The sequence below is a fragment of the Anabas testudineus genome, chromosome 14, assembly GCF_900324465.2.
Source record: "Anabas testudineus chromosome 14, fAnaTes1.2, whole genome shotgun sequence".
Classification (NCBI taxonomy): domain Eukaryota; kingdom Metazoa; phylum Chordata; class Actinopteri; order Anabantiformes; family Anabantidae; genus Anabas; species Anabas testudineus.
Window position 1 is genome coordinate 764,474 of NC_046623.1, and position 27,802 is coordinate 792,275.

The 27,802-nt window shown below is 39.0% G+C and overlaps 1 protein-coding gene across 11 annotated transcripts in view; it reads left to right on the forward strand.

Annotated features, from left to right (window-relative positions):
- The window catches only part of dlg2 (discs, large homolog 2 (Drosophila)), a 148,598-nt gene that overhangs the window by 34,331 nt on the left and 86,465 nt on the right, over positions 1-27,802 (forward strand). The window contains exon 1 of one of the 11 annotated variants that reach the window (XM_026372255.1): positions 24,720-24,758. The exons of the other annotated variants lie outside the window; for them this stretch is intronic. Within the exon in view, the coding sequence (XP_026228040.1) occupies positions 24,729-24,758 (30 nt within the window). The 5' untranslated portion in view covers positions 24,720-24,728. Of the gene's footprint in view, positions 1-24,719; positions 24,759-27,802 lie in introns of those variants that run through there. 11 annotated transcript variants of the gene reach the window in all.

Consider the following 27,802-nt stretch of genomic DNA (forward strand, 5'->3'; position numbering starts at 1 on the left):
ATCATTTATATTTGCACACCATACACTATACATTAGTGTAAGTTGGTGAATAATATAAAAATTATTTGCTGGATCCTTCATTAATTAAACAAAAACAAAATGTTTATTAAATATATGTACAAATTTAGACAGTGACCGCCCAGCTGGTTTGTTGGGAAGTTTCAGAGATCCAGGTTTGCTCTTTCAATAACTTGTTAGGTGTCATTCGACCAATCTCATAAATGAGTCTCTGCTTTGGACAACTGAATTACCCATCATACCAACTAAAGTATCACAGATGTGAAACTGAACTTATTGCTGCCAGATAATGTGTGTCAGTGCTACTACCGGGTTTCAGTGTCTGTTCAAGACCACTCCACATTTCCCATTGAGGAAACATTGAATCGATACACTGACCCTGGAGTTTGTATAAGATTGCGCTATCATCTGAGCTGCTGCCACTCATTTATTAACTGATTAAGTACTCAAGTTCATAACTTTACTTAGTATGAAATAGAAGAGGGTCTACAGGGCCATCAGGTATGCTATGAGATTAACAGGGCCTAACAGTGAGTTTCAACATACCACAACATCCCAAGGTGACGAATGAACTGTCAGAATCATGGATACAAATGTAATTTTTAGAAGAATTGCATTATTTCTAAAGTTGCATTTTAACTGTAAATTTAGCATTTTGAGATCTAACCAAACCTTTATGTTTACTAAGTTTACAGTAAAACTAATTGGTTAATTATTTTGTTCAAGCTAGGCTTGTTGGTGTGGTTCCTCCAGGTAAATTATAACTGAGCTGATGTTTATTCCAGTGTGTTTTAAGCGCACAGTGGGATGCAGACTGAACATTTCTGAGTGTTGGCTCTTGAATGCAAAGGGGCTTGAAGGTATATGGGAGTGCTGTCTGGTTTTGTGAACATATAGGAGATATAAGGTCCCTTTTGTTGAGCTTTGGTGTTAGATGTTTTAGTTTGATGCATGATGCAGTTTGTGCAGCCTTTTAGGAGGGTTTGGAGAAAGTGCTGGTTCTGCTGAAACTAGAAGGTGACACTGCCTTGTTGTACGCTTGCTTTCCATAATACTTAGATGGTTAAAGGTCAACCAGCATGGCAATTAACTGTCACCAGCAACATGCAGCTATGTCAACCCGGCAAACAATGCATCATGCCATTTTGATTAGATTTGATTACATATTTTTGCTGTAGTCACTCAACTTTCTTTTAACACAAAACCATGTTTTTCACAGCTTGTTTTATGCTTTGACCTTAGCTTTCCAACCATGTCCCTCATCTGTATATTTAACCTTTTCCCTCTCAAACCTCAATTCTACTCCTATGCTATGTACCATTTGACATGGTGAAAAGTCCTCACAGTAATGATTTAGAAATCTAATTTGCCCACACAACCAGAAAGACATATACAGTGCCTATAAAATTATTCACCCTCTTGAATAATTCATCCTTTTATTGACATTATAAATCAGTCATGGTCATAAAAGTTGGTCTGATGAGACCAAAATGGTGCTTTTTTGTAATCAGACAAGACACTAAATTTTGCACACACCAAACACTGCACATTACCACAAACACACCATCCCCACTGTGGAAGATGGTGGTGGCAGCATCATGCTGTGGGGATGCTTCTTAGCACCCGGCCCTGGAAGGCTTGTTAAGGTAGAGGGTAAGATGAATGGAGGACAATCTTATTCAGTCATCAAGACAACTACAGCTTGGGAGAAGATTTATATTCCAGCAAGACAATGGCCTGAAGTGTACAACAAAAGCTACACAGAAATGGTTTACCAAGAACAAGGTGAATGTTCTGGAGTTGCCAAATCAAAGCCCAGACCTCAATCCAATAGAGAATTTCTGGATGGACTTGAAAAGGGCTGTTCACACCTGATCCCCACGCAACCTGACAGAGCTTGAGCAGTTTTGCAAAGAAGAATGGGATAAAATTCCAGTGGCCTGATGTGCAAGCCGATTTGACACCTAACCACACAGAATCTATGCTGTGATTGCAGCCAAAGGTGCATCTACTAAATACTGACCTGAAGGGGGTATTACCGCAAACACTGATTTAACCTGGCATATTTTTATTTAATTGGCATTACTTTGTAGAAACCTGTTTTCACTGTATTTTTTGTATTTGTTGCCAACTTTTATTGACCATCATTGATTGAATGTGAATAAAAGGCTAAAACATCCAGGAATCCAAGGGGGTGAATATAGGCACTGTATACTCATAAAGTCAGTAAATGGCAGTGATGTGAGTGTTCTGCAGATGAAATTAAAACCACTGTGGTATTATTAAGTTCCAGCAGTCTGCCACAGCAGCTAACAGCCAGTGAAATAGAGAGCATGGGAATCTAATTCATTCCACTGAGCTCACACTCTTGTCCTTCACTCTCTTCCCTTTATCTCGCTCTCCCATCCCATAATGCTGCTTAGTCGCTCAGCCCGGAGACAGAGGCAAGATTGAGGAAGGGAAAATGAATTGAAAACAAGAGGGAGAGGATGAATAAGAGGGAGAGAAGCTAAGGAATTTTTTGGCTGGTTAGAGGAGGACAGGCCAGCTGCTAAGCATTTTTATTTCGTGTGATTTTATTTGTGCGTGTGTGTGTGCTGGTTGATGACGTACGCTCTGCTCTGAGATGGCGTTAGGAATCCTGATTGCCTTCAGCACTGAGGAGGAGGTATCCCGATCCTCACAAGGGGCCCACATGCAGTAACGTCAGTCCGCCGTGGCTTCTCTCTCTTCTCGGTGTGTGAGTGTGTGCATGCGAGCTTGTGTGTGTTTGTGTTCTCTTCATTTCCTTCTCCTGCTCTTCTTCTTCTCCTTCTTCTTCAGCAAACCTTATGTTTTTTTTTAATTTTCTATTTGCTTCTTCACACTGCTACCTTTTTCTCCATCTGCCTGTTGTTTTTTCTTTCCTCCAATGGTGATATTAGTGGTGATGAATTTGAGCATAGGTTGAGAACTCCTTTTTGTCTGACCTGCAGCATGGATTGTCTTTGCATTCTCACCACTAAGGTAAGAGGCACAACACGAATGAACGATTCACTCGAAAGAGGATGAGAGGGAGACATGGACTGAGGCGGAGAGAGAATGAGAATTGTGGGGGAATGAGGCATGCAGTAAAGCAGGAGCAATGAAACTATGTGTTGGGTATTTCTGAACTATACATTTTTGTATGTGCATACATGTTCTTCCCTGATTATCACCTTGTCACTTTGTGCTTTGATACAAAGTGTTGACATTATTTCTCATCTTTGTCGCTTTAAGCATATATTATCATCTTTCAGCAGTGTGTATGTGTCTGAGAGAATGATTCACTACTTCCCTCTGACTTCATGACATGTGTGTCAGTCTGCAATGCTTGGGAGAGCTTGGGTGCCTGTCTGTTGAGATCTGGCAGCAGAAGTTGTGTTGAACTTCTGCTCATGGTTCTGCTGCAGCCCTTTGCCCACATAGAACACGAGCATATCTGAAAGCTGTGAAGTCCAGTTGGCTAAGGCTGCAAGCAATGTATTGCATTGTTAAAATACATGAATCACTATACAAGCTTTAGAACTAAGCTGTTTTCTTTGAGAAGATGTCATGTATCTGCAACAACACCAGGAAGGAGACAACATAATGGATTTATTTTGGGTTGAAGTAGGTACAGTGATGATGGAAGTTGATTGTGTTTTACTTCACCATTTGTTTGTAGTTGCTTGAACATACATGATATTTTTTGTCAGTTTATGTCATTATGTGAATCAGCATATTATTTATAGTTGTAGTTGTTTTCATTTTTGTCTATTGACGAGTTGATCTAGTGAAGGAAATATTATACTTTGTCTGTATAGTTATTGAATAGCCCACTGAAATATGCGAGTCTGGATAAAAATGGATGAGTTGCATAAACTTTCTATACACTGCCATCATCAGGTCAAATTTTCAATTGTCCAGTTCTTTGGTTCATGATAAACTACCTGCTAATGACATTTCCATAAGGATCGTGTGTATTGGGTGTTTAGTGAATAATAATAATTAGCAAATTCTGACATGCATATATGCCCGGTTAACATTCTGAACATAAATATTATACTGCTGAATCTTCTTCTTCTCTTTCGGCAGGGGGGTCGCCACAGTGAATCATCCTTTTCCACCTAACTCTATCATGAAAATCTTCTACCGTAACACTAGCCAACCTCATGTCCTCTGTTAACACATCCATAAATGTCCTCTTTGGCCGTCCTCTTGCCCTCCTGGCTGGCAGCTCCATCTCCAACATCCTTCTATTACGGTGTTAACATTGTACCTGGGAGCTGTCTTGCTGTGATAAAAGAAAGTCTATATAGTCTATAGTCTAATATACGGGAATATTTCCAATATTTTATTAATCTGATCTACTTTAATAATACTTTCAGTCCGCATATTACGTAGTCAGAAGTTACATTTTTAGTTTATTTTAAAAGTTTATTATTTACCACAACTTGCCTTCTTGACATTACACTCCTGTAAGGTCACACTTTTGCATGGGACTATGACTATACTTGCGTTCTAAGCATAGTCATACTCCCAATGCAGTAAAGCAGCTCAATGTCCTGTCCTGTCTTGGCAGAAGATACAAAATATGGACGTATATATCTTTGTAGAATACACGCATGCCAGGTGTAGAGACCTCTTTGGTCAGTTAGTGCTGATTCTCTGAAAGCTGCAAATACTCGCACTGACTTTTACATTAAAGACATCATGCCAGCGGTAGTGTGCAGCCCTTCAGTCAGAGTGGTGTATGCAGGCTGCGTGTCTTAAAAGAAAGTTGCAGCACTAACTAATTAACTAAATAAATAAATAAATAAGCCTATTTGTCACATCTGGGATTGAGTGAATCTAGGCCTCACACCCTCAGCTGGAGTCCAGCAATGAAATAACAAAATCTCTTCGCAATAACATTCAACAACTCATGCATCAGCAGTGTCTCAATGGTTGTGGCCTGTTTGACTTTATCACCTGTTACAGCTTGACTACTAAAATCTACCTAAATGTACACAATGACCCCAGCCCTGCATTGGCAAGAATGGTGATTAGAGTTATGTATTTAAAGTGAGAGTGTAATTATTAAAACAAGAAGAACACAATCTTCCTCTCATAAATTAACAGTTGATATTCAGCTTTGTACTTTTCAGTGTGCCTTTTTTTTAAGCTTCATGCTTGGTTGGTCTGGTCTGACTGGTACCTTACAGTGGCTGTGTAACTGACTTACAGTTACAGTATGAACTGGCTTGCAGTTACAATATGAAATGACTTAAATTCATCCAGTGACTTGGCTGTGGCTGTGGTTTATGTGGTCGTAATCACAGCAGCACTGGGACAAAGGCCTACACAAAGCTAGACATAATATCCGATGTCAGCATGTTTTAAGCATATCCACTTCTTAGTCATACAGGTGTCAGGATACAAGATACAGTGATACAGCACTGCTGTAAAACAAGATTTGCAAAGTACTGCATGTATTTGCCATGTGACCTCACAGAAACAATATTACATTTTGAATTAATCATAAATTTGTTAATACTAGCATATTAACAATTATACAGCAGTCATGCTGAACTCATACAACGCATCCACTCTTAATGCTCATAATGTCTTGTATAACGGTGTGAATTTTCTATTCAGCTCTACTACCTTAAGTATTCACCTCTCCATAATGAATGTGCACCGCATAATGATATGCAGTTTTCATTCCACAGCCATGTTATGTAATGCTTTGGGGGCGTGATGAGCACTGTGGTGTAGTTCAGCATGAGAGGAAAATAGAGGAGAGAGTGTGTTGTTTCTGTTTTTTAGCGGATCTCTCTCATCTGGATTCTGACATTCTTTATGTGAGGTAATTCAGCAGAGGTTTATTTGTCATACTGTTGAAATGAAACATGCAGTATACTGGTTTACTCAGGGCAGAACAAAGAAGACATTGTATTTAAATTGCAAAGAGCACAGTTTTCAAACTGCAACATGTGTGATTTAATACAGAATTGGACAGTGTTGGAACAAAATGTAGCAACAATCTGTGGTTATTTACATAAATCAAAGAGCAGACTGTGTTTGATCATGAGCCTTTTTTCTATAATTTTAGTCCAATATGCAGAAAAGGTAAAAAATAATAATGATTAGCTTTAGGTGCGCACACACAGACCTATTCAAAATCACATAGATGTCAAAAACTGTTACTAGATATTTTCTATTTATAGATATATTATTGCTAACCACTGGAAATGGTATGGTCAGTTGCATGCAAATGTGAAGTGGCCTGAGCTCATTGATGTTACCGTTAAACTCAGTCCTGTTATTCACCTAAAAGCATATATTTTTCTGTCTTGTCCTCCCTTCCTACTTGTCTTAAATTTGTTAGCTGAGTTATAACTGCACAAATCCCAGCTTACTGTTTTTAGAGCTAGCCAAAGTTCACTTAATATAAATATCACAAGTCAAGTGCAGTTTATTTTTAACACTGTAATTTAGCCTTGACCTTAATATTGTGCTTCTAAACGACCACGTGCAATCACTTTTACTGTCTCTCTTTTTAATCAGCTGTTTTCTGTTGTTGAATGGACTTTTGTGGTCAATTTGTGGTCATTTATAACCCAATTACAGTTCTCAGAATGAGAACATGAAGTCTTTGTATTCCTTTATGAACTTGTGCATTAGTATACATGAAGACCGTACGTTTGTATATGCACTTAATTGGAGACTTACAGAGGTATTTTATTTTAAAGCCACAAGGAAGGTTCCATCTCGTATCACAAAAAATGGCATCCTGACCTTAGTCTACTGTCTCAGTTACCCGTGTAGTTGCCAGTTGTCACTTTTTGCACTTCCAATTTTTTGCATTCTTTAGAATTGGAAACCCCTCTGGGTGTGAACAACACATTTTATTTTCACCCCACAAGCTAAAAAAACTTCCCTACTGTTTCTCAAATTACTGTACGAAAATGTTACAGTTTGGGCCTAACCCAAAAGACTTGAAGTTACACTCTGATCTAAATGTATTCACAGAGCTGTGTGGTCAGCAGCATGACTTTTGTTGAAGACAGTGAACTCTAGACTACAGCACTGTGCAGTTGCCTCAGTATTGTCTTTTAGTAGAGATTGGGTTGAATTGGAGTCTTATTTTTAATGCAGATAGTTTAGTCATTTATTTAATCATCTCAAGGGCATGATTAGAACTAATTTGTGGAGTTGGCAGTAAGATATAATCAGCCTGTCATTATTTTAAGACATGAAGATCTATAAGTCTAGAACATTTCAAAAACTCTGATAGCTCAAGTTTAATTGCAGAAATACAATTGGCAATATATTCAGAACTTATGGCTTGTTTTTAGTGGGGCCATCGTGTTTCTATGACCCAAAGGCCACTTGCAGGCTGTATAAATTCTATTTGACAAAGAGAGTGACATGGCCTCCACAATAATCTGACCTTAATCTACATATTAGATGGTCTGTTATCTGTGAACCACAGAGTAATGGAAAAACGGCCTGTAAGTGCAGCAATAATGCAACACAACGTAATGCTGATCATAAATTACTTGTAAATACTGTTGACAAGATTTCTTGTCAACAATAGAGACAGAGTGGGGTAAGAGTAAGACCATTTTGAAACATTCATGCTCTCTGGTGGGCAGCCTGTGTTTTGTGTGCACATCTCAAGAAACATGTTTTGTAACCAAACATCAGCACATGTCTGATTGGCCACCAAACCACACAGGCCTTGGTGCTAGTAGGCCCATGTGGCAATGTTTTTTTTTTTTTTTTAATCTTGCAGCTAAGGTTAGCTGTACATTCATATACATTTTTAAGATTTCCTGTAAGACCTTTGCTGGAAGAAAACTGTCTAGTCTTCTAGCATTTTTTTGTTAGAACCTGGCCGTGGTAGAAACCTTTATCCCTGCAACAATGATAAGGTTTTCCTCCCACCACAGGGCAGCCTACTAGGTATATTTGTGATCAGTTCTGTTGCCTGGAAACAGCACTGTTTCTCTATAGGGGTGAGGAGGACAGACTTTCTAGAAAGGGCAACTAGTCAGATGTATAATGATTGTGTTTTCACCCTTTTCATTGTGTGTTGCTTAAATAACATAATTGTTAGACACAAATCATACATTTGAGTTTCTCTCTCTCACACAGTTTATGTTTTATGACACATTGTCCTTGATTTAATACAAAAATTATACAGATTCATTCTAATGATCCAGTGTGTGTCAAGATGATTTTATTCAGCTGCTACGTAGTTCAATTTAGCTTATTCTAAGAATACACAGACTGTGTGTTTGCTGAAAATTGCCACTCAGCCACTTCTTGCATTGTTAGTTAATAATGTTTAAAATAACAGTTCACAAAAACTGAAAAAAACTGTGCATTGTCTAGTAATGAACCAATTCCAAAATGTAGCCTTTCTGATATCCTAGCAGATTATCTCCATCCTGCTGTTTTTTAAACCCATTCATGATACTGAGCTGTTGCTAGTCCCAGTCTCTTCCATGTGGGAGACTAGGGTTGGAATCCCAGCTGTGGCCTACCTCCAGCAGGGATCCTCAAGCAGGACCACCTTAATTTACTCTGCATTTGCCTTGTACCTTGTACCTCACTTGTATGTTGCTTTGGATAGAAGTGTCTGCCAAATGACTAAACATAACGTAACAGTTCATTTCGACTGGCATTGTTGATCGATTACATCACAACTGAGACTAACCAACTGTAAGTTAGCTGTGTTCCACAATGTTATTTTTACTACATTTTCCTATGTAGGCTATACAATCCTTGTTTTCTGCACCTCCACATCTAGGATCTCATTCACAATCAGGATTTTGTGTTTTATGTTTATATATGAACATGCAAGTTTCTGCTCTTGTGGGAATCCCACTATTGTGTACTGCCAAATTCTGATGAAATTCAGTCATTACTGAAAAATAATTAAGTGTGTTGGCCACAGTCTACACAGTCATCAGATGCATGCTTCTTCTAGACAGTCAAGGACTAGAAATGTGTGATCTGTGTGTTTAGGTAAGAACGGTCCAGTCTTTAGAAGTCATACCTAGTCTTTACGTGTGTGCAGGCCTTGACCTGATGTGGCTGTAACTCTATTATAGCTGTGATTGGGGATCGTGCAAATGATTGTTTTAAAAAAAGAAAACAATCTTTAGTGCTTTGAGATTGAGACAGTGAATGTCTGCTGATAATAAAATCATTTAGTTACTTCTTTATTCCACATGGTGTGTTGTTACAATTTAGTCAAGATTGTACACAAAATTTAGTTTAGTTTTTTTACTTTGGATAAAGCACATCAAACAGATCCCTAGTGTGCAGTGCACTTATAAATTCTCATATATTTTATAAATGGTGATGATATAATTCCTGCAGTTCTGAGGAATTCTGTGGCTCTGACCCTCATATGTAGGTGGTTTTGTCTCAAAGCTGTAGAACTCAGACAGTATTTTCCTTCTGATTTGGCCTAATCAGATACCACGCTGCAATGTAGGCATTCTTAACATCCAGCTGTACCAAGTGAGTTTCTGTGTTCACCATCTGGAACTTCATGTCTTAATAGTTTCACCTTCATTGTAGCTGATCCTCCCCCAGATATCCTCTTGCCACCCCTTTTTCTCCACTCCTCATCTGATTCCTTACTTTTCCTTCTTGCTTTTCCCCAGCTCAACTTCATACTCTCTGAGGAAGAAATAAATAGAGGAATGTCAGACCGTTTGGTTCTCCGTTCACTAATGCTGCTGAATCGATGGGCAGTTACCACGGTAACAGGAAGGCTGGTACCAAAAATATATTCTATACAACATCTTTTATACCTCCCCCTACATTCAGCTTGCCAACTGGTGCATCTTCCCACGTACACCACTGTGAACTCACTTCCTAAAGTAGAATGCTTGACTAGTGTAAAGCTTTGAACGTGAATAAAAGGAAACAAATTTTGTTTTCTAAATGCTACAATAAATATAAAAGTGTGAATCCTGAAAATTACACAAAAAGTAATTGGCAACATGGTGTTGTCATGTAAAACTGATTATGCTTCCACTTCTGTATAAACAGCTCATTCATTCAGAATCCAGAATTTGTGAAAGCACATGATTGTTTGCAAAGCTTAAAGTCACCTAAGCTCCCTAAGGCAACCTCAGATGTGAGGCACCTACAAAACTAATGTGCTACAGCTGTTACATGAAATTGTAGCAACGTGACATCTACAGTAGAACTAGAGTACTCTCACTGGTCTTTCATGCTGCAGAAGAGAACCATGCATTTAAAGTGAGCTGAACTTGTCTGTGCTAGTTAAAACTGATCATATTAAATAATCTAAAATGCATGATTTCCCTCAGGAAATTAGTTAGCCCACGCTGTCTTATCACAATCGTTGACTGTATCTCCCGGCAGTGCAGCTGTGAATCCTTTCGGCCACGATAGAAGTGTTGCTTTATTAATGATAATGATGGTCAGGTCACCTTCTTTTTAGTAATCAAATACGGCAATAAGTTTGTTAATGAAGTTTTGTTGTTAATTGGTCCAAATAAATGTTGATTTAGCTTTACTGAGTGGTTAACTTGAATTGAAAAAAACTTGTCTGGGATAGGGCGATATGGAAAAAAATGTATAATTATAATTTTTTTCATATCAGTCAATATCGATATGAACCTCAATATAAGTCAAAACAGTATTTCTGTCGTGACATACTGCTTTGCGCAGCTGCAGTATTCAAAACATCACCAGTGCAAGTAAAAGCTGATACCATGGTCTATACCTGACTTGGCTGTAACTTTTTCAGCCACGTGGTTGGTTTGTGTGGGGCTATTCTCATTATCATTGGCTTTTTTTGTCAAAACATGGATGGAATGGGATTGTTCGAAGTAATATCAATTATGTGTAAAAGTTTTATCGTGGAAAAAGTTATTTTGCGATAGCCTTAGCCTCATCGGATTTCATTGTTGAAAGTGAGTTAGATTTAGAAGTGTAAGAAGGTTATTAAATATGTGATACATTAGGTTAGGATATCAATTTTCAGCCATCTCAAGTTGTAGTCAGTATAAATGATCGATTAAGACATTATTTTTTTTTACTTGTAGAATGTGATGTTATTCAGTTGTAAACACTGCATCATCACACTGTTAAGAACTGTTGATGAAGAGATTATTTAACTCTCAAACACTCAAACACATTTCATCTCCTGCTGCACCGTAAGTGAAGTCATGAGTGTCATATCTGGCTTTATGTTACGTTAAGTTGTAAGAATACACAAAGGCTGTAAAACATTTACAGGTAGTGTGGAAAATTTGTTTTTTAAGGTTAACTGACTTTCAGGTGTGTCACTGTGACCACCTGAGACACAATGAACAACTTTAAGACTGCCTGGGTAGCGATAAAAGAACTTAATTTTAAGTGGGTGACATTATGCGCAAGACCACTTCTTCTGTTTAACCAGGGTCGTTCATCAATTTTTTCTGTCTAGAATATGAACATTACTATCTTAAAAGGAGGTGGAGTGGAGGTAGGAGTACACAGGTGGACTACATCCTATGTAGACGAGGTCATTTGAGAGAGGTTAGTGACTGCAAAGTGGTGGTAGGAGAGAGTGTAGCTAGACAGCACCGCATGGTGGTGTGTAAGATGACTCTGGAGGTCAGGAAGAAGAAGAGAGGGAAGACAGAAAAGAAGACCAAGTGGTGGAAGTTAAAGAATGAAGAAACTTGTGAGGAATTCAGACAGAAGTTGAGACAGGTTCTTGGTGGTCAGGATGAGCTTCCAGATGACTGGGAAACCACAGCAGAAGTTATCAGGGAAACAGGTAGGAAGGTGCTAGGTGTGTCATCTGGAAAGAGGAAAGAAGGTAAAGACACTTGGTGGTGGAATGAGGAAGTACAGGAATGCATCCAGAGGAAGAGGTTAGCTAGAAGGAAGTGGGATGTAGAAAGGACTGAGGAAAGTAGACAGGAGTACAAGGAAGCACAACATGGAGTGAAGAGGGAGGTGGCAAAGGCCAAACAGAAAGCTTACGATGAGCTGTATGACAGGTTAGACACAAAGGAAGGAGAGAAGGACTTGTACAGGCTAGCCAGACAGAGAGATAGAGATGGGAAGGATGTGCAACAGGTAAGGGTGATTAAGGACAGAGATGGAAAGGTGCTAACAACACAGGAGAGTGTGCAGAAAAGTATTTTGAGGAGCTGATGAACGAGGAAAATGACAGGGAAAGAAGGGAGGAAGATGTGGATGTTGTGGAGCAGGAAATAGCAGAGATTGGAAAGGATGAGGTTAGGAAGGCTCTGAAAAGGATGAAGAGTGGAAAGGCTGTTGGTCCGGATGACGTACCTGTGGAGGTGTGGAAGTGCTTAGGAGAGGCAGCAGTGGAGTTTTTAACCAGTTTGTTCAATAGGATTCTAGAGAGTGTGAAGATGCCTGAGGAATGGAGGAGAAGTGTTCTGGTTCCGATCTTTAAGAACAAGGGTGACACGCAGAACTGCAGCAACTATAGAGGAATAAAGTTGATGAGCCACACAATGAAGCTGTGGGAAAGAGTAGTGGAAGCCAGGCTTAGGAAGAAGGTGGAGATTTGTGAGCAGCAGTATGGTTTCATGCCCCGTAAGAGCACCACTGATGCCATTTTTGCTTTGAGAATGTTGATGGAAAAGTACAGAGATGGTCAGAAGGAGCTGCATTGTGTCTTTGTGGATTTAGAGAAGGCGTATGACAGGGTGCCGAGGGAGGAGCTGTGGTACTGTATGAGGTCGTCTGGAGTGGCAGAGAAGTACGTCAGACTAGTTCAGGACATGTATGAGAGAAGTATGACGGTGGTGAGATGTGCTGTAGGTCAGACAGAGGAGTTCAAGGTGGAGGTGGGACTACACCAAGGATCAGCTTTGAGTCCCTTCTTGTTTGCTATGTTGATGGACAGGCTGACAGATGAGGTCAGACAGGAATCACCCTGGACAATGATGTTTGCGGATGACATTGTGATTTGCAGTGAGAGTAGAGAGCAGGTGGAGGAACAGCTGGAGAGGTGGAGGTTTGCTCTGGAAAGAAGAGGCATGAAGATCAGTCGTAGTAAGACAGAATACATGTGTCTGAACGAGAGGGATCAAGGTAGAAATGTTAGGTTACAGGGGGCTGAGGTGAAGAAGGTGCAGGAGTTTAAGTATTTGGGGTCAACAGTTCAGTGTGATGGAGAGTGTGAAAAAGAGGTGAAGAGGCGAGTGCAGGCAGGTTGGAGCGGGTGGAGGAAAGTGTCAGGAGTGTTGTGTGACAAAAGAGTGTCAGCAAGACTCAAAGGAAAGGTGTACAAGACAGTGGTGAGACCAGCTCTGCTCTATGGGTTAGAGACGGTAGCAGTGAGAAAGAGACAAGAGGCTGAGATGGAGGTAGCAGAGATGAAGATGTTGAGGTTCTCCTTAGGAGTGACCAGGTTAGACAGAATAAGGAACGAGTACATCAGAGGGACGGCTCACGTTGCCTGTGTTAGCGACAAAGTCAGAGAGGCCAGACTGAGATGGTTCGGACATGTTCAGAGGAGGGATAGTGAATATATTGGTAGAAGGATGTTGGAGATGGAGCTGCCAGGCAGGAGGGCAAGAGGACGACCAAAGAGGAGATATATGGATGTCTTAACAGAGGACATGAGGTTGGCTAATGTTAGGGTAGAAGATGTTCATGATAGATGTAGGTGGAAAAGGATGATTCGCTGTGGCGACCCCTGATAGGAAAAGCCGAAAGAAGAAGAAGAAGACTATCTTAAAAGGAGGGGCCCTTGTCTTTCCTATGCAGATAAACTGTTGAGACCTGTCCTGAGTAGCTGGCTCCTGGGTGTTGTGCAATGCATTTGTGATGCTGTTGGTCTGTCCTATGTACCTCCTGAGCTGGATCCTCCTGAAATTTTCTGACCTGTTGAGGGAGTGTCTAAAATCTCAGGGGGATCTTCCAACAACACAGCATCCCTCTACATTTGTAATGGAGCAACACACAGACAGAAACTGGTCAACCCCAAGGACAAAACACCCAGACATTAGCAGAGCTATGTAGCATATGCGGTTCATCTGTGCATATACAGATTTGTACATAAAAGAAACCAAACAACAGCTTCACAGACAGACACAACACAGGAGAGCAAGCTCCTCAGCTACAGTAGGTGGAACAACAGCCCACAGATGACCATCAAGTGCTAACGACTCTGTGACTCCATAGGGTTTTTTCAGTTAGTCAGAACTGATGAAGCCTTCTGAATGGAAGGTGAAACATCTTCAAGAACTTAACTCAAGTCCAGTTGACACTGAACATCGATTTTGGTAGGGCTATGTAGTAGGGCTTTTAAAAATTGGAAATTATATTTTAGAAAACATATTGAATCTAACTATTTGAATATCATTGGTCAACTAATAAAGATGTTTCCTCATCCAGTTTTATCTCATGGTTCCAAATTACTGTCTCTGTAGCCGAGTTGGTTTGTGAGTATTCTGTCGTCATTGCCGCACAGTTGTTTGATTTTTTTGCTGATTTCAGTGACATTGTGTGACTCCTTTTTGTCTTCTCCAGCACACCCCAAAAATTCTCAATGGGGTTCTGGACACTGTGGTGGACAGTCCTTGTGTGAAAATGATGTGTCATGTGCCCTGAACCACTCTTTCACAATTTGAGCCTGATGAATCCTGGCATTGTGATCTTGGAATATACCCATGCCATCAGGAAAAAAATCCATTGATGTAATAACCTAGTCATTCAGTATATTCAGGTAGTCAGCTGACCTAATTCTGTGGGCACATAACATTGCTGAACCTAGGCCTGACCAACTGCAGCTATCCCAGATCATAGCACTGCCCCCACAGGCTTGTACGGTAGGCATTTAGGTATGAGTGCATCACTTCACCCGCCTCTCTTCTTATCCTAATGCTCCCATCACTCTGGAACAGAGTAAATCTGGACTCATCAGAACACATGACCTTAACCCAATTTTAGTAGTTTCAGCAATCTCTCTTTATATGTTTTGAGGCATGCCAATAATTATCTCAATAATAATTTTTTTGTTTTGCTCCTTCAGAGTTTTGGGTTGTCCTTGTAAGAAGCACATTTTATCACTGTTGAAAATGCATTGGTGAAATAATGAGGTGATGGTGTTGATACAGTTTTTTCTGCACAGCACTGTAGTAGTGACAGTGTGGAGTTCTGCTTGTTATGTAACACTGTGTGTGAAAGGGTGAGGCAGCGAGAGAAAGAGATGAAATGTGTATGTTAGGAAAAAGGAAGATGTTGCAGAACATGCTAGAATTGAAAATATTCAGTAGTTTTTTCTAAGTGCACATTAATCTCATGTTTACTGTAAACACACAGATACATACATTTACTACTGCTCATACAGACATCCAAACACTATTAACATCACAATCTCGTGACTGTGGAAACACACCACATGGCTGTTTGTTCTGTGTTCCTTAATTCCTAATGATTCTTGCTCAGGCTGATCACACTCAGGCAACAGACTTTCATTTGTTTGCTTTCTTCATCTCCTTCGTACAAGATGCACATTTTTACTCCCCCTTCTTGACAGTTCAGTCCCGCCTGCCTGCTTGTGAGCAGTGATAGAGCTTTGCATCAAATGAAGGTTTTTTTCATTGGTATTTTAATTTCCTTACAGACAAAAGCTCTCAGCATGGTAAAATCAGAAGAGTATTTCTCTCACTCAGGGATGCTATCAAGTCCATCCTATTTGTCTTTGGTTTTTATTTTATGTATGAAGATGATTTAGTGTTTTTCCTCTCGGTTTACTTTATGTTACTACGGCTTTGCTATGTTTTTTGCATGTTACTGTGCTCTCAGATCTGATGTAAAGGTAAGTGACTTCTGGGCAGGTGTTTGTGTGCTTGTGTGAAGGGGGAGTTGGATGGGGAAGATGTGCATGTAAATCCATGTTAAGCCTAGTGCGTGAATAGAGGCAAACTTGTGGGGCTGTTGTACAAAAGTACAGGTCTTTATTTGCATGGGTGTTTACTGACATTCTTGAAATAGGTTATGGATTTTCTAAAACTGAAATGAGCAAAATAGGCTAACTAAAGAGCTTCTATATAAACCTATTTTTTATGATGAAATAGTGATGCTGTTTGATTTGTTTTGTTTGATCATATCTTGCAACATTTGCACTTTAAATTCATGTGCTCAGAGTTGTAACCTGTCTTCTTGCCACCTCAACCTTCAACCTTGGCCGATACAGGAGTTAATGCAGCCTGCTAAATAGGTTTAGTGTGAGCTTTGATCACTCACTACTACAAAAGCTCAATGGAATTAGCTGCCAGTCTAACAACAGCTAGTGCATATTATGTGGTTGGGGCTTACAGTTGCTGTCAAAGACCTCTGCATCAGAGTTTAATAAGCAGGTGCAGAGAAGTACGAAGGGTATAAAGGTGTATACTGGAATACTTTATACTAAAGCATTTTATATGTATTTGCATATGTAGTGTGTTTAGTATCAGCACTAGTATTTTTTATATCAGCAGTGAATTGACTTAAATTGCTGTTTATCCAGCTCTCAAATGTTACAAAATCTAAATATGTGCTCATTAAGGTGGAAAAAAGTACATCACAAGTGGTCAGCTGTTGTCCTGGCTTTTATTATTTGAGCCCAACCCTAACACACAGAGGGACTGAACAGGAAATAAAAACACCTGTACAGCCTTTTAAACATGCTATAACAAGAAAATCCAGAAAGCACTTATTTCCTTCTTATTGTCTTCTTGAACAATTAGTGTTTGCTTAACAGTGAGACCTTGGAAATACATACAGTATTTACATGATTGTTATTATTCAGTAGAAATTTGCTTTTTCCTTAGGGATTAATGTACAGTACTGCATTAGGAGTCTCTCAAACTAACACCAAGAGCAAATGATCCTTGATTCCCCTGGAATTGAATAAATGAAACCAGGACATAACATATAATGGTGGTGAGAATTTTTGAATTAGAAAGTATCTGCCCTTTACCACAGTCTATACATGTATGTAATTTAAACCAGTGTATAGCCAAGCAGTCTTGCAGCTGTAGGGCTATATTCTAGGTTCCTAATTTGTGAAAGATATATGACTAGATAAATAGATACTGTATTAATCCCAAAAGAGACATTCTGGTGTCTGGTGCAGTAGTCATTACATGGATAAAAATACACACGTAGAAGATAATATGGGTAATACAAGGAAAAAAATTCTAATTCCAACACATCTAAACAGAAACAACATTGCACCTTTAACTTGCACTTAGTTGTCAAATCTGCTGAACATAATAGGAAAGTTATTCTCAGCTAAGTTTAGATGAATGTGCAACACAAAGGAATGAAAATAATAAAATAAAATGAAGTATGTCAAGTCTTTCCCCCCACCAATAGCTTATATGTTGGAGCAGAGCTTTCCACTGTCTTAATATAGATATTGCAAGGGTGATGGCTGTTGATAGGAATTACTTCCTGTACGTTTTCTTATCATAGCGGAGCTGAAGTCTCTGACTAAAGCTGCTGTAGTCCACAGCTTGTTGGTCAAACAAGGATATGGAGAGGATATGTGCTGCTCCAACAGTTTGTTCAGCATCCTAATCTCCACAACTTTGTTCCCCTCCACCACCTTTACTTCCTCTCTCAAAATGGAGACAGTGTTGAAGCTGTGTCTGTTCCTCCTAAAGTCCCCAACCACCTCCTTGGTCATTGCCACCGTGCCTCTGTACTCTACCTCCTCGCCACCACTGATACACCCCACAACTGCAGAGTCATCTAAGAATTTCTGCAGATGACAGGATTCACAGGGTGAAGAGGACAGTCCCCTGCAGTGCTCCTGCTGACTATCTGCTTAGACTTACTGTACATCCTCGCAGCCACACAAATGGGTCAATACCAGTCTCTTAGGAACTTTGACATGAGGTGAGGGTGAGTGGTCTGTAATCATTTAAAGCAGCTGAATAAAGTTGCCAGTGGCATCCTGTTATCTGTTGAAAAACTTTTAACTTTTGGCTCTTGTAAGATTCCCCTTCAACCTGGTTCCCCTACTCTTTGAAGCCTGTGATCTTTTTAGTTCCGGACCACACATGCTTCATATTTTTATGGTGTTTTATGGAGTTGGTTCTCTTCTCGCATCTTTACTCTCCCTCAGTCTCACTTTTGCACGTTTGCATACAGTAAATCCAAAGTTTTATTGTTGCAGTCGTTGTGGAAAGAGACACGTGGTTAAGGTCTCTTGTAATGATTATGGAAGTATTTGGATGTTGATTTTGGAGTCTAGTGGTGCATATATGCAGCAATAAAAATGACACATGTAAACTCCCTTGGCAGATAATATGGACGCAGGCTAACAGCTAACAGTTCAGTGTCCAGGCTACAGGGACTCTTACAATAACATGTCCAGGATTACACCACCTGTTATGTACTTTTATCCCATCTCTTCTCTTGTTATCGGTCTGGCTTCAGTCTCTGTCAGCCTGTACCGTGTGGAAGCCCCTGATGGTGCAGCTGGAGTCTGGGATGGGATGTTCCTGCAGCCATGCAGCCCTTCGTCCCCGGCATCTTCTTCTCAGTACCATGGGGATCTGGGGCCTTGCTCCTAAGGGTTTAGGCCTGGAGCACAATAAGCTGATAAATACTACGACGGCTCCTGAACTCTCTGTTCCTGGCCACATCTGTTGCCATGGCTTCCCAGTACAATAAAAGTTAGAAAAACCCAGAAAACCAGGGAAAAACATAATCTCAAGTAATCCACTGCCCACTCTCGTTAGCAAGAGTAATGTAAACAAGACAGAAAAGAATAACAAAACAACTACAAAAACTACAGAAAAAAGAACAGATCTAATTGGAGCTTCTGCAACAAGTTGCCACCTGAGGTGGCGCCAATTTAGCCTGTAAATATACTAGTAACTAAACTAATTCAAAATTTTAATAGTAGGCTCTAAGTAAAAAATAGAAAGCTCCAAGTGTAGCTTAACAAATACATGAAGGGGTTGTATAAACAATTCACATAGACCATCATTTGACTCAGTTGTAGCCCATCTAATTCTTTTATACCTACAGCAGATGATGTTATACTGTGTTGCTGCTTTTCCACAGCTCAGTTCGCTTGTCAGCTTTATCCCATGCTGGCATATGTGCAAAACAGGTGGTAAAGAACCTCTCTGTCATATCCAGACTTGAGAAAGGCACCATTTGGACTGAGAAAAGCATCATCTGTCATGAGATTGCTGATAACCTTTATCACATAAGCCTGTAGCTTCTAGGGGATGGTGTTGAAATAAATGTTTTTGTGAATTGTTTTCATGAATTAGTACAAACAACAACAAGCCGTGTTATATGTTTTACAGTAAATGACAGGGAAAAACCCAGGACTCTGAAAGACAGCAGGGGAAACACTGAGCACCCATTGACAAATATAATCAAGACAGAGTTGGACTGAGATTTTACTCCAACTATTAAATGGGCAAAGGAGAAATGTCCTTCCAACTTAACCCTGTTTTTGAAGGAAAGAGTAACAACAAACTTCCATGTAGCTGGAAGAAGATATTCCTGGGCTGTAGGTCAGCAGAGAAATGTCAAGAGAAAAAAAGAGGAAATTTGTCTTAGACGGAGAGTATTTTTAAAAGACGCAAATTTGATTTAGCTTTGTGGGACTCAAAAGTTTTACAATCAGCTTTGGAGTCTCAGTCTCAGTTCTGGGTGTTTAACAACCATGGGCAACTGTAATGACAAAGACACACTGTAATGGTCATATAATTATCTCAATATTGTATTAAGGGGGACTTTAAAAAACATTCCTTTAAAAACACGTAACTGAATTGTGTGCAAAGCTTGGTCTATTAGTGCTTTAATTATTGAAGAGCCAGCATGCTAGTTACTCACTTTTTTGTCAAAATAATGTTTAAAACTGAAATATCATTGTCAACATGCCTCCCAGATCAAGCTGGGACACTACTTGGACTTCTTAATGTTAATCAAATGCTAGTCCTACAAGCAGTACAAAATGGAAACACATGCCAATGATCAGTTAGGATTCATTTCATACACTTTGACACAAGGAACGGGCCCTGATGTTGACTTTGTGAATTTTTGCAAGGTACATTTGCATTTGCCAGATGATCCTGCATAAATGCAGCAGCCTATCTTTATGATTTAATGAATGAAAAAGGAATGTGTAGTGAAAGTTACAACATAGCTGTGATATATCAGCCTGAAAGGTGTAATATTTAAATGTGGTTTAAAGGCAACCTCATAATATCATAGGTGACAAGTGTGAATTAAAAGGAAGGATGAAATATGTCCTGGTTGGCTGGTGTGCAGACCTGCAAGACCTGATGGGTACAAGTATGAGTTTTGAGACTTTAAACATAATCACATTTAACATGGTTCCCCTTTCTTTCTCTTTGTTGTCTGCCACCCTTCACAGCAGTAAAACTAGACTCAGCAATGTTCCCATTCTATTCTCTTTCCTTTTTACTTTCTGAACTTCATGAGTGCTATCTGTGGCCAATAATTGATATATCACATTGGCAACAAATCCACATAAATCCTTAATATTGCTCAAGATACGTATTTTATTCATTTGTTGGATTAGTCTTTACCACTCTTAATTGTGTTATCTGACCTGCAGGTAAAAGGCTCTGTCATAAATGAACTGCAGATTAAACCGCTTAAATCAGAAACACATCTGATACATTCTGAAGTGTCTGAAGATTGACCAAGTTTTTTTAGTCTTAAGGCCAGAGGTGCTGTTTCATAAAGATGCATTACATTTTTTATTTGAAAATCATTTATTTCCTTTAATTTAAGGTACTTCAAGCACACACATAAAACCGCACCTCATTAAACAGTAAGATGCACCTTCTAGTGGCACAACCAGGTTATTGACAGTCTGCATAATCGGTCAATATACATATACATATACACTACCCTCCAAGTATTGGAACAGTGAGGCCATTTTTGCTGTTGACTAAAAACACTTGTATTCGACATCAAAAGATAAATATGTGACAAAAGATCAATATTTCAGCTTTTTTTTTTACAATTGTATACATCTCGATCCAATACACAACTTAGAAGATAACCCTTTTTGTTTGAACCTTCCCATTTTTCAATTAATGTTATTAGCGATTATTATCAGATCACATTTCATGACCAATACAGAATACATTAATCAATTAAAAGTCTTCACACGCAGCCAGAAAGTTGGCAGAAACAGTAAAGGATACTTTGCCTAGCAACTGTTGATACTTGGTTCCACGTTTTTGGTAGTGGTTTGATCTAACAGCGTTATTGTAAAGAAAATGTGAAAATGGCATTCCATTTGCAGGTTTAAGAATTGATTTACATACAGGAACACACTGTGTGGCATGGTTTCGCCAAAGATTTCTCCCCCTCAGTCTCTCTGTAGTATGTGTCATTAAAAACACAGAGGAAAGAAAAACTTGCAATTCACACAAGTCCATTAGGAACAGATAAGAGGCCGATAGCGTGTGGTGCCAGAGACTCCCATGTTTTTCAAAGGCTGTTGATATCTTCTAAATCATATATTCAGGATTCCACAGTAAATACACATGTTCAAGCTCCATCTGTTCATTAGCAGAGTGCCAACATTTGAGCATTTTGTTTCCCCAAACGTAGTACACACAACACAGCAAAGTGAATTAGGATGTCAGAAACATTTAATTCAAATCAGATATTGTGACAGTGGTCATTTCAAATGTACATCGTGTGCAGGTGATTGTCTGTTAGTTAATACTGCTTGAAACATAATGTATTTCTTAAGGTTGTGTGCAGATGACTTTTTATTTATTGTGGTCTGCTTCCATGTGTGGTTTTTGGTGGTGATATGTGATTATTATGCGTGATTTGGTGTCTGACCTGCAATCCTTAACAATCAGCAACATTTTCGCCTTTCGATTTTCTATGCCTTAGAAATGAAAATACATGAACGACCAAAGTAGTAATATTAGAAAAAATGATGTAAAAATATTTTGCTCCACAAACAAGAAAAAATAAAATATGTTTCATTCTAGTGCTAGCATGAGTATCAGTGAACATATTCAATTCAACTTAATTCGGTTTTATTTTTATAGCGCCAAATCACAACAGACTTCATCTCAAGGCACTGTAGGGTTTAAGACCTTACAAAGTATAATTGTATAGAAAATTACATAGAAAACCCAACAATCGCATTTGAGCAAGCTGTGGAGAGGAAAAAATCTCTTTAGGGGAAGAAACCTCCAGGACAACCAGGCTCAAGGTGGGTGGCCATCTGCCTCGACCAGTTACAGTGAGTGGAAAGAGGAGAAAGAAAAGAACAGAAGGCAACAAAAAACAACAACAAGCAGCAAAAACACTGGGCAGGTCAACTGGATTCTGGAGATATACAGCTCCAAGGCCGAGGGTACCCGCAGAAAGGTACAGGGAGAGCGGGAAACAGAGAGAAGGAAGCACAACTATGGGAATGAGAAGACACAAAGTTAATGACATGCAATTGTGGCATTTGGATAGAGGAGAAAGGAGAGAGGAGAAGAGCTCAGTGTATCAGTAGAGGTCCCCCAGAAGACTAATTTATAGCAGCATAAATAAGATATCGTTCAGCGTCATCTGAGCCATCTCTAACTGTAAGCTTAAAAAAAATGACATTTTTATAAGTCTAGTCTTAAATATAGAGAGGTTGTCTGTCTCCTGAACCTGAACTGGGAGCTGATTCCACAGGAGAGGAGCTTGATAGCTGAAGGCTCTGCCTCCCATTCTACATTTGGAAACTCTAGGAAGTAAACCTGCACTCTGAGAACAGAGAGTTCTGCTGGGAAAATATGGAACAATGAGGTCTTTAAGATAAGATGGAGCTTGATTATTAATTGCTTCATGGGTCAGGAAAAGAATTTTAAATTCAATTCTGGATTTTACAGGGAGCCAATGGAGAGAAACTAATGTAGGAGAAATATGATCTCTTGCTAATTCCAGTCAGAACTCTGGCTGCAGCTTTTTAAGGAGTAATTGGGATATCCTATTAATAATGAATTACAATAGTCCAGTCTGGAAGTAACGAATGCATTGACTAGTTTTTCAGCATCACTTTGGAGAAGGAAATTGGAGGACATCCAAGAAATAAGTCTTTTAAGCATGCTTACAGTTTGATTAATTGATTACTTTCTTCTGGTTTCATAGATAAATATAGCTAGCAATGGAAATTTAGTGATTGTTTCCTAATAATGTTGCCTAAGGGGAACATATATGGGGTGAAAAGAATCGGTCCAAGCACAGAACCCTGTGGAACTCCTAACTTTGGTGTGCATAGAAGACTCATCATTAGCAAGCAAAAACTGGAATATATCAGATAGATACGATTTATACCTGCCTAGTGCTGTTCCTTTAACTCCAATGTGTATTTGATCCTTTAACTACATGTTCCAGTCTGTGTAATAAAATGTTATTATCTGTAGTGTTGAATGCAGCACTAAGATCTAACAAAACGAGTATAGAGAGTAGACCATTGTCTGATGCTAATAAATGATCTGAGTGACTTTTACCAGTGCTGTTTCTGTACTATGATGTACTCTAAATCCTGACTTGAAATCTTCATACAAGTTATTCCTGTGCGGGTGGTTACATAATTGCTTAGAAACTACCTAGAAGAATTTTAGCGATAAAGGGCAGGTTGGATATTGGTCGATAATTTACTAATACCTCTGGGCCCAAAGTAGGCTTTTTGGGTAGAAGTTTGACTACAGCAACATTAAAAGCATGTGGTACGTAGCCTGTTTGTATAAGATAGATTGATCTGATCTAATATGGATGTGCTGACCAAAGGTAAGACATCTTTGAGCATTCTAGTCGGGATAGGGTCTAGGAGACATGTTGTTGGTTTAGATTAATTAATTACTGAAATTATTTCAAAATTATCTAAGGAAGCAGTCTGACAACGAGTGTGGTCTTAAATGAATCTAGAGCTGTTGTACATACGAGTCCATCCATGCTGTTTGTATGGAGGTTCTGATTAACTTTTTCTCTAATAGTTATGATTTTATTTAAGATATATATCTTTAAGATATATATACAGTATATATATACTTATGTATCTGTAAATGAAACTCTCTTTTGCAAGTTTCTTCTTTCAGTTGAGTTCATACAAGCATTTACCGAGGTTTCTCTTCGCCTAATGAAAGCAGTGTTCACTGCCTGTTTACTGCCATGTATCTTCTAACAAATTGTGAATGTAGCATTAGGTTATGTCTCTTTTTTGCCAGACTAATGGCATTTAGCAGACAATACAGCTATGTACACTTGTTTGCGAGCTTTGCTCCCACAGAATAAATAACCTTCCAAACTTATCAAGGTTATCACTCAGTGATTTAAGAGATCCTTGTCTTGTCTTGTAAACCCTTTTTGTGACTGTGTGTGTCTGTGTGTGTGTGTCACCTCATGAAGTGTCCGTGCTACAGCAGAGTCTGTCCAGCTTCCTACAGAGGGCGGGGTGTGGGAGGGAACTTATTTGCCGCAGTTGCCTATGCAGCGATGGGGAAGCAATTCATTGCTGTCCCACAACACTGATGCTTACACACACATACACACACATGCACTGGCTCAATGAGCAGTTAGTCTGAGTGCTGCCAGAAAGAAGGGAGTAGTTTGAGGAGAGCACTTTCCGGCTAGGGAGACAGCAGGTTTAATCTACACGGAGACACAGACAGACATATACACTCAAACACACAGCTTCACACACAGGCATGCAGGAGGAGAAGGAAAAGAAAGCAAAGGTAAGGAAAGTCTTAAGGCCAATGTTTAGTTTATTATTTACAAGTTATAAGTGAGGTAAAGGAGGAAGCTCTAGCTCTGTATGTGTGTGTGTTTGTGTGTGTGTGTGTGTGTGTGTGTGTGTGTGTGTGTGTGTGTGTGTGTGTGTGTGTGTGTGTGTGTGTGTGTGTGTGTGTGTGTGTACATTTGCTGCCAGCTCACCCTGCAGTGTGGGGTTGATATGGAGCTTGAACTCAGAAGGCAGCAAACTGCAGTTAAGTCTCTCACTGAAATCTTTCCACAGCAAGGTTGAGCTCTACAGGCCTGTAGACCTCAGATTCAGCCACTAATTCATACGTATAAGTGGTACAGTAAGGCACTGTAGCTAGTTTTGTGTGCTTGAAGCTGTTTCAGTTGTGACACAGTTTAGTAAGAGCAAAGATGTCATACAAAACCAGTGCATTGTTAGTAATCTATTAATCATCAATTAGCCGTTTATGATCTAAACATCCAGATCAAATAATTACTTTACAGCTTTACAAGTTTGTTTCCTATCTGTCATTTTTACTATGATGCTTCAAATACATTTCACATTCTAGATTTTAGTTAAAGAGTGGCTGTTTTGTTTTGTTTTGTTTTTTTTTGTATGAAAGACTTGGTGGAGTATTAACCACTATGAATGCTATCCTGTGTGTTACAGTATAAGCACTTTTTTTTAAATTAAAATACTATCTTAAACAGTAACACTGTGTATTTTGTTGCTTATAGAACAAAACACTGACTATAAACATGTTTTTATCTTGACAGATCAGAGTTGTTCTGTCTTTTTACCAGCCAGTTGGATCAGTCTAATTTGTGCTAGGCAACTGTTTGTGATAACGAGTGGAAAAGCATGTTGACTCCACTTGTTTTCGTCCCACAGCCTCTTTGTGAGAGCCAGTGAAGTGGCCTCTAGCCCATTCATGTTTTCTGTCTCTGTCTTTCTTTTGGGATGCCTCTCTGTCTTCTCTTTCTCTCTCTCGCTCTCTCTGGCTCCTTTGTGTTGTCAGAAAGCAGGTATTGTTCAGAGGGGAAGGCCCCATTTGTTTCCTGGACTAGATGTAGGGGAAATATAGAGGCACAAATGTGTGAGAAAGAGAAAGGTAAGATTGTTCTTTTGAAGGGAGCCATTCACACAGTTTACATAATTATAAACATCACAGGAACATTATTGCTTAGCATTTACATGAATATGTTGAGTATGTAATAAACGATCACTCGTGATAATAATAATAATGAATGTAATTAATATTAGTATTAGTAGAAGTAGTAATACTTACAAATACTTACTAATCAGGTCCAAAAGCTATTATTAATCAGCCCTTTCGATGACACAGTAATATACTCAATAACACTACAACCTTTCTTTTTTTTAAATGATTAATAGCTTATCCCTTTGCAATAGTATAATGCTGTAAATGATATTTTCACACACTTGGGTGTGGTGTGATACATTGATTTGCTATGATGTACATACTTACAGGGCAACATAAGTCATGAGCTTTGTGGTGGTAGAGGTTTTGATAATGCTTTATTTTACAGTACAAGTCTTGTATTTTCTAGGAAGTTTACTGGATAATTTACTTTTCATTATTTTCAAAAATGATCTGTTATTTAATCAATAATAACTAGAAATGTGTCTCTTAAAGGCATACAACATTGGTATCGCACATGTAAAAATCATACATTGTTACAGCTTTTACGCTACTAATAACATTAATAATTACCAGACACCTATATAGTTATTTTTCTATCTGGCATTTTTAAGACTAAGAATGTTTTTTTGGTTTTTTTTTTTTTTGATCAGGGAGAAAGTAGTGGAAATACAGTATGTTTTCAAGTATAACTTAGTCAAAAAAGGACATCTTATTTATTTGTGGTGTCTTCAGGCATTTATAGTACGAATTACTGTTCAAACACCAGAGGGTGTACTGTAGCTTACATTTTCCATGTCCAGTGTGCATGTGTCTCAAAAGAGTTGAGCCAATTATCATGAAATGTGCTGTGAAATTGTTTCCTACAGGATCCCTAATGACTTAATCCTCAGTCACTGTTTATTAAAGCAGACTGTAATTTAATTTTTACTTACTGGGCCTTTCTTTTCCACACTTAAACAGTGTTATATTCAGCGTTACAGTTCCATCTAGTGGTTCAGTTAAAATAACACAGTACTGTCCTGCTTACTGTACATTCATACTGAATTCAGAGTACATGCAGTACCTGCTAAGATGGTTGCAGATGGCCTGACACTGCAGCTACTGCAGATGTGTACAGTAGTCCACATCTACAGTGTGCAATGACTTTCCTGACTTTTAAAGATCTTATCCTCTTAAGTTCTTGTGCAGACTTAAGACTAATGAACACACAAAAAAATGAAATAGCGGTGACACAGTCACAGTACAGTTCATTGGCTACACAATATTCAGTTTTGCACAGTGTCTAGTAATATGGAAGATTCAACAGGGAGCAGGTGCAGAACTCAGTACCTAGGGACCTACAGTATCAGTGATTGTGTGTGTCCACTGTCAGGGTGTAGTTCACTGTTCATTTTTCTAAAATTGTAAGAGGTATGCGTTTTGTCAGTATGTTTAGATGAGCAGACTTTTTATATGTTCATAGTGTCTATAAATTCTCACAGACATATTTTATTGATCTCCTTGGGGAAAAATGTTGTTTGGACAGCTGCAGTAGATGACAGCTTGTAGTTTCCATGTATTCCATAAGCCTAAATCACACACATGCATAAATAAGTAACTCTGTACTTGGGCCTGCAGTGGATGTTACAGTTATCCAGGCAGTTGATCAGGTAATATAACATTCTAAAACAGAGACCATTCAACTCAACCATGTCTGTAACTTGTATGTACTACATGTATGGACTCACTGTTCCAACAGGTTCAATCTAACCTAATCATAATTCAAATGATGTGGTCAGGTGGTGTGATGACGAGATAATGATGTGTGTGTTTTTCTCTTTTTTTCCTTGACTTACAAACTGCTCATGTAAGTTCATTAGGTAGTCTAATTT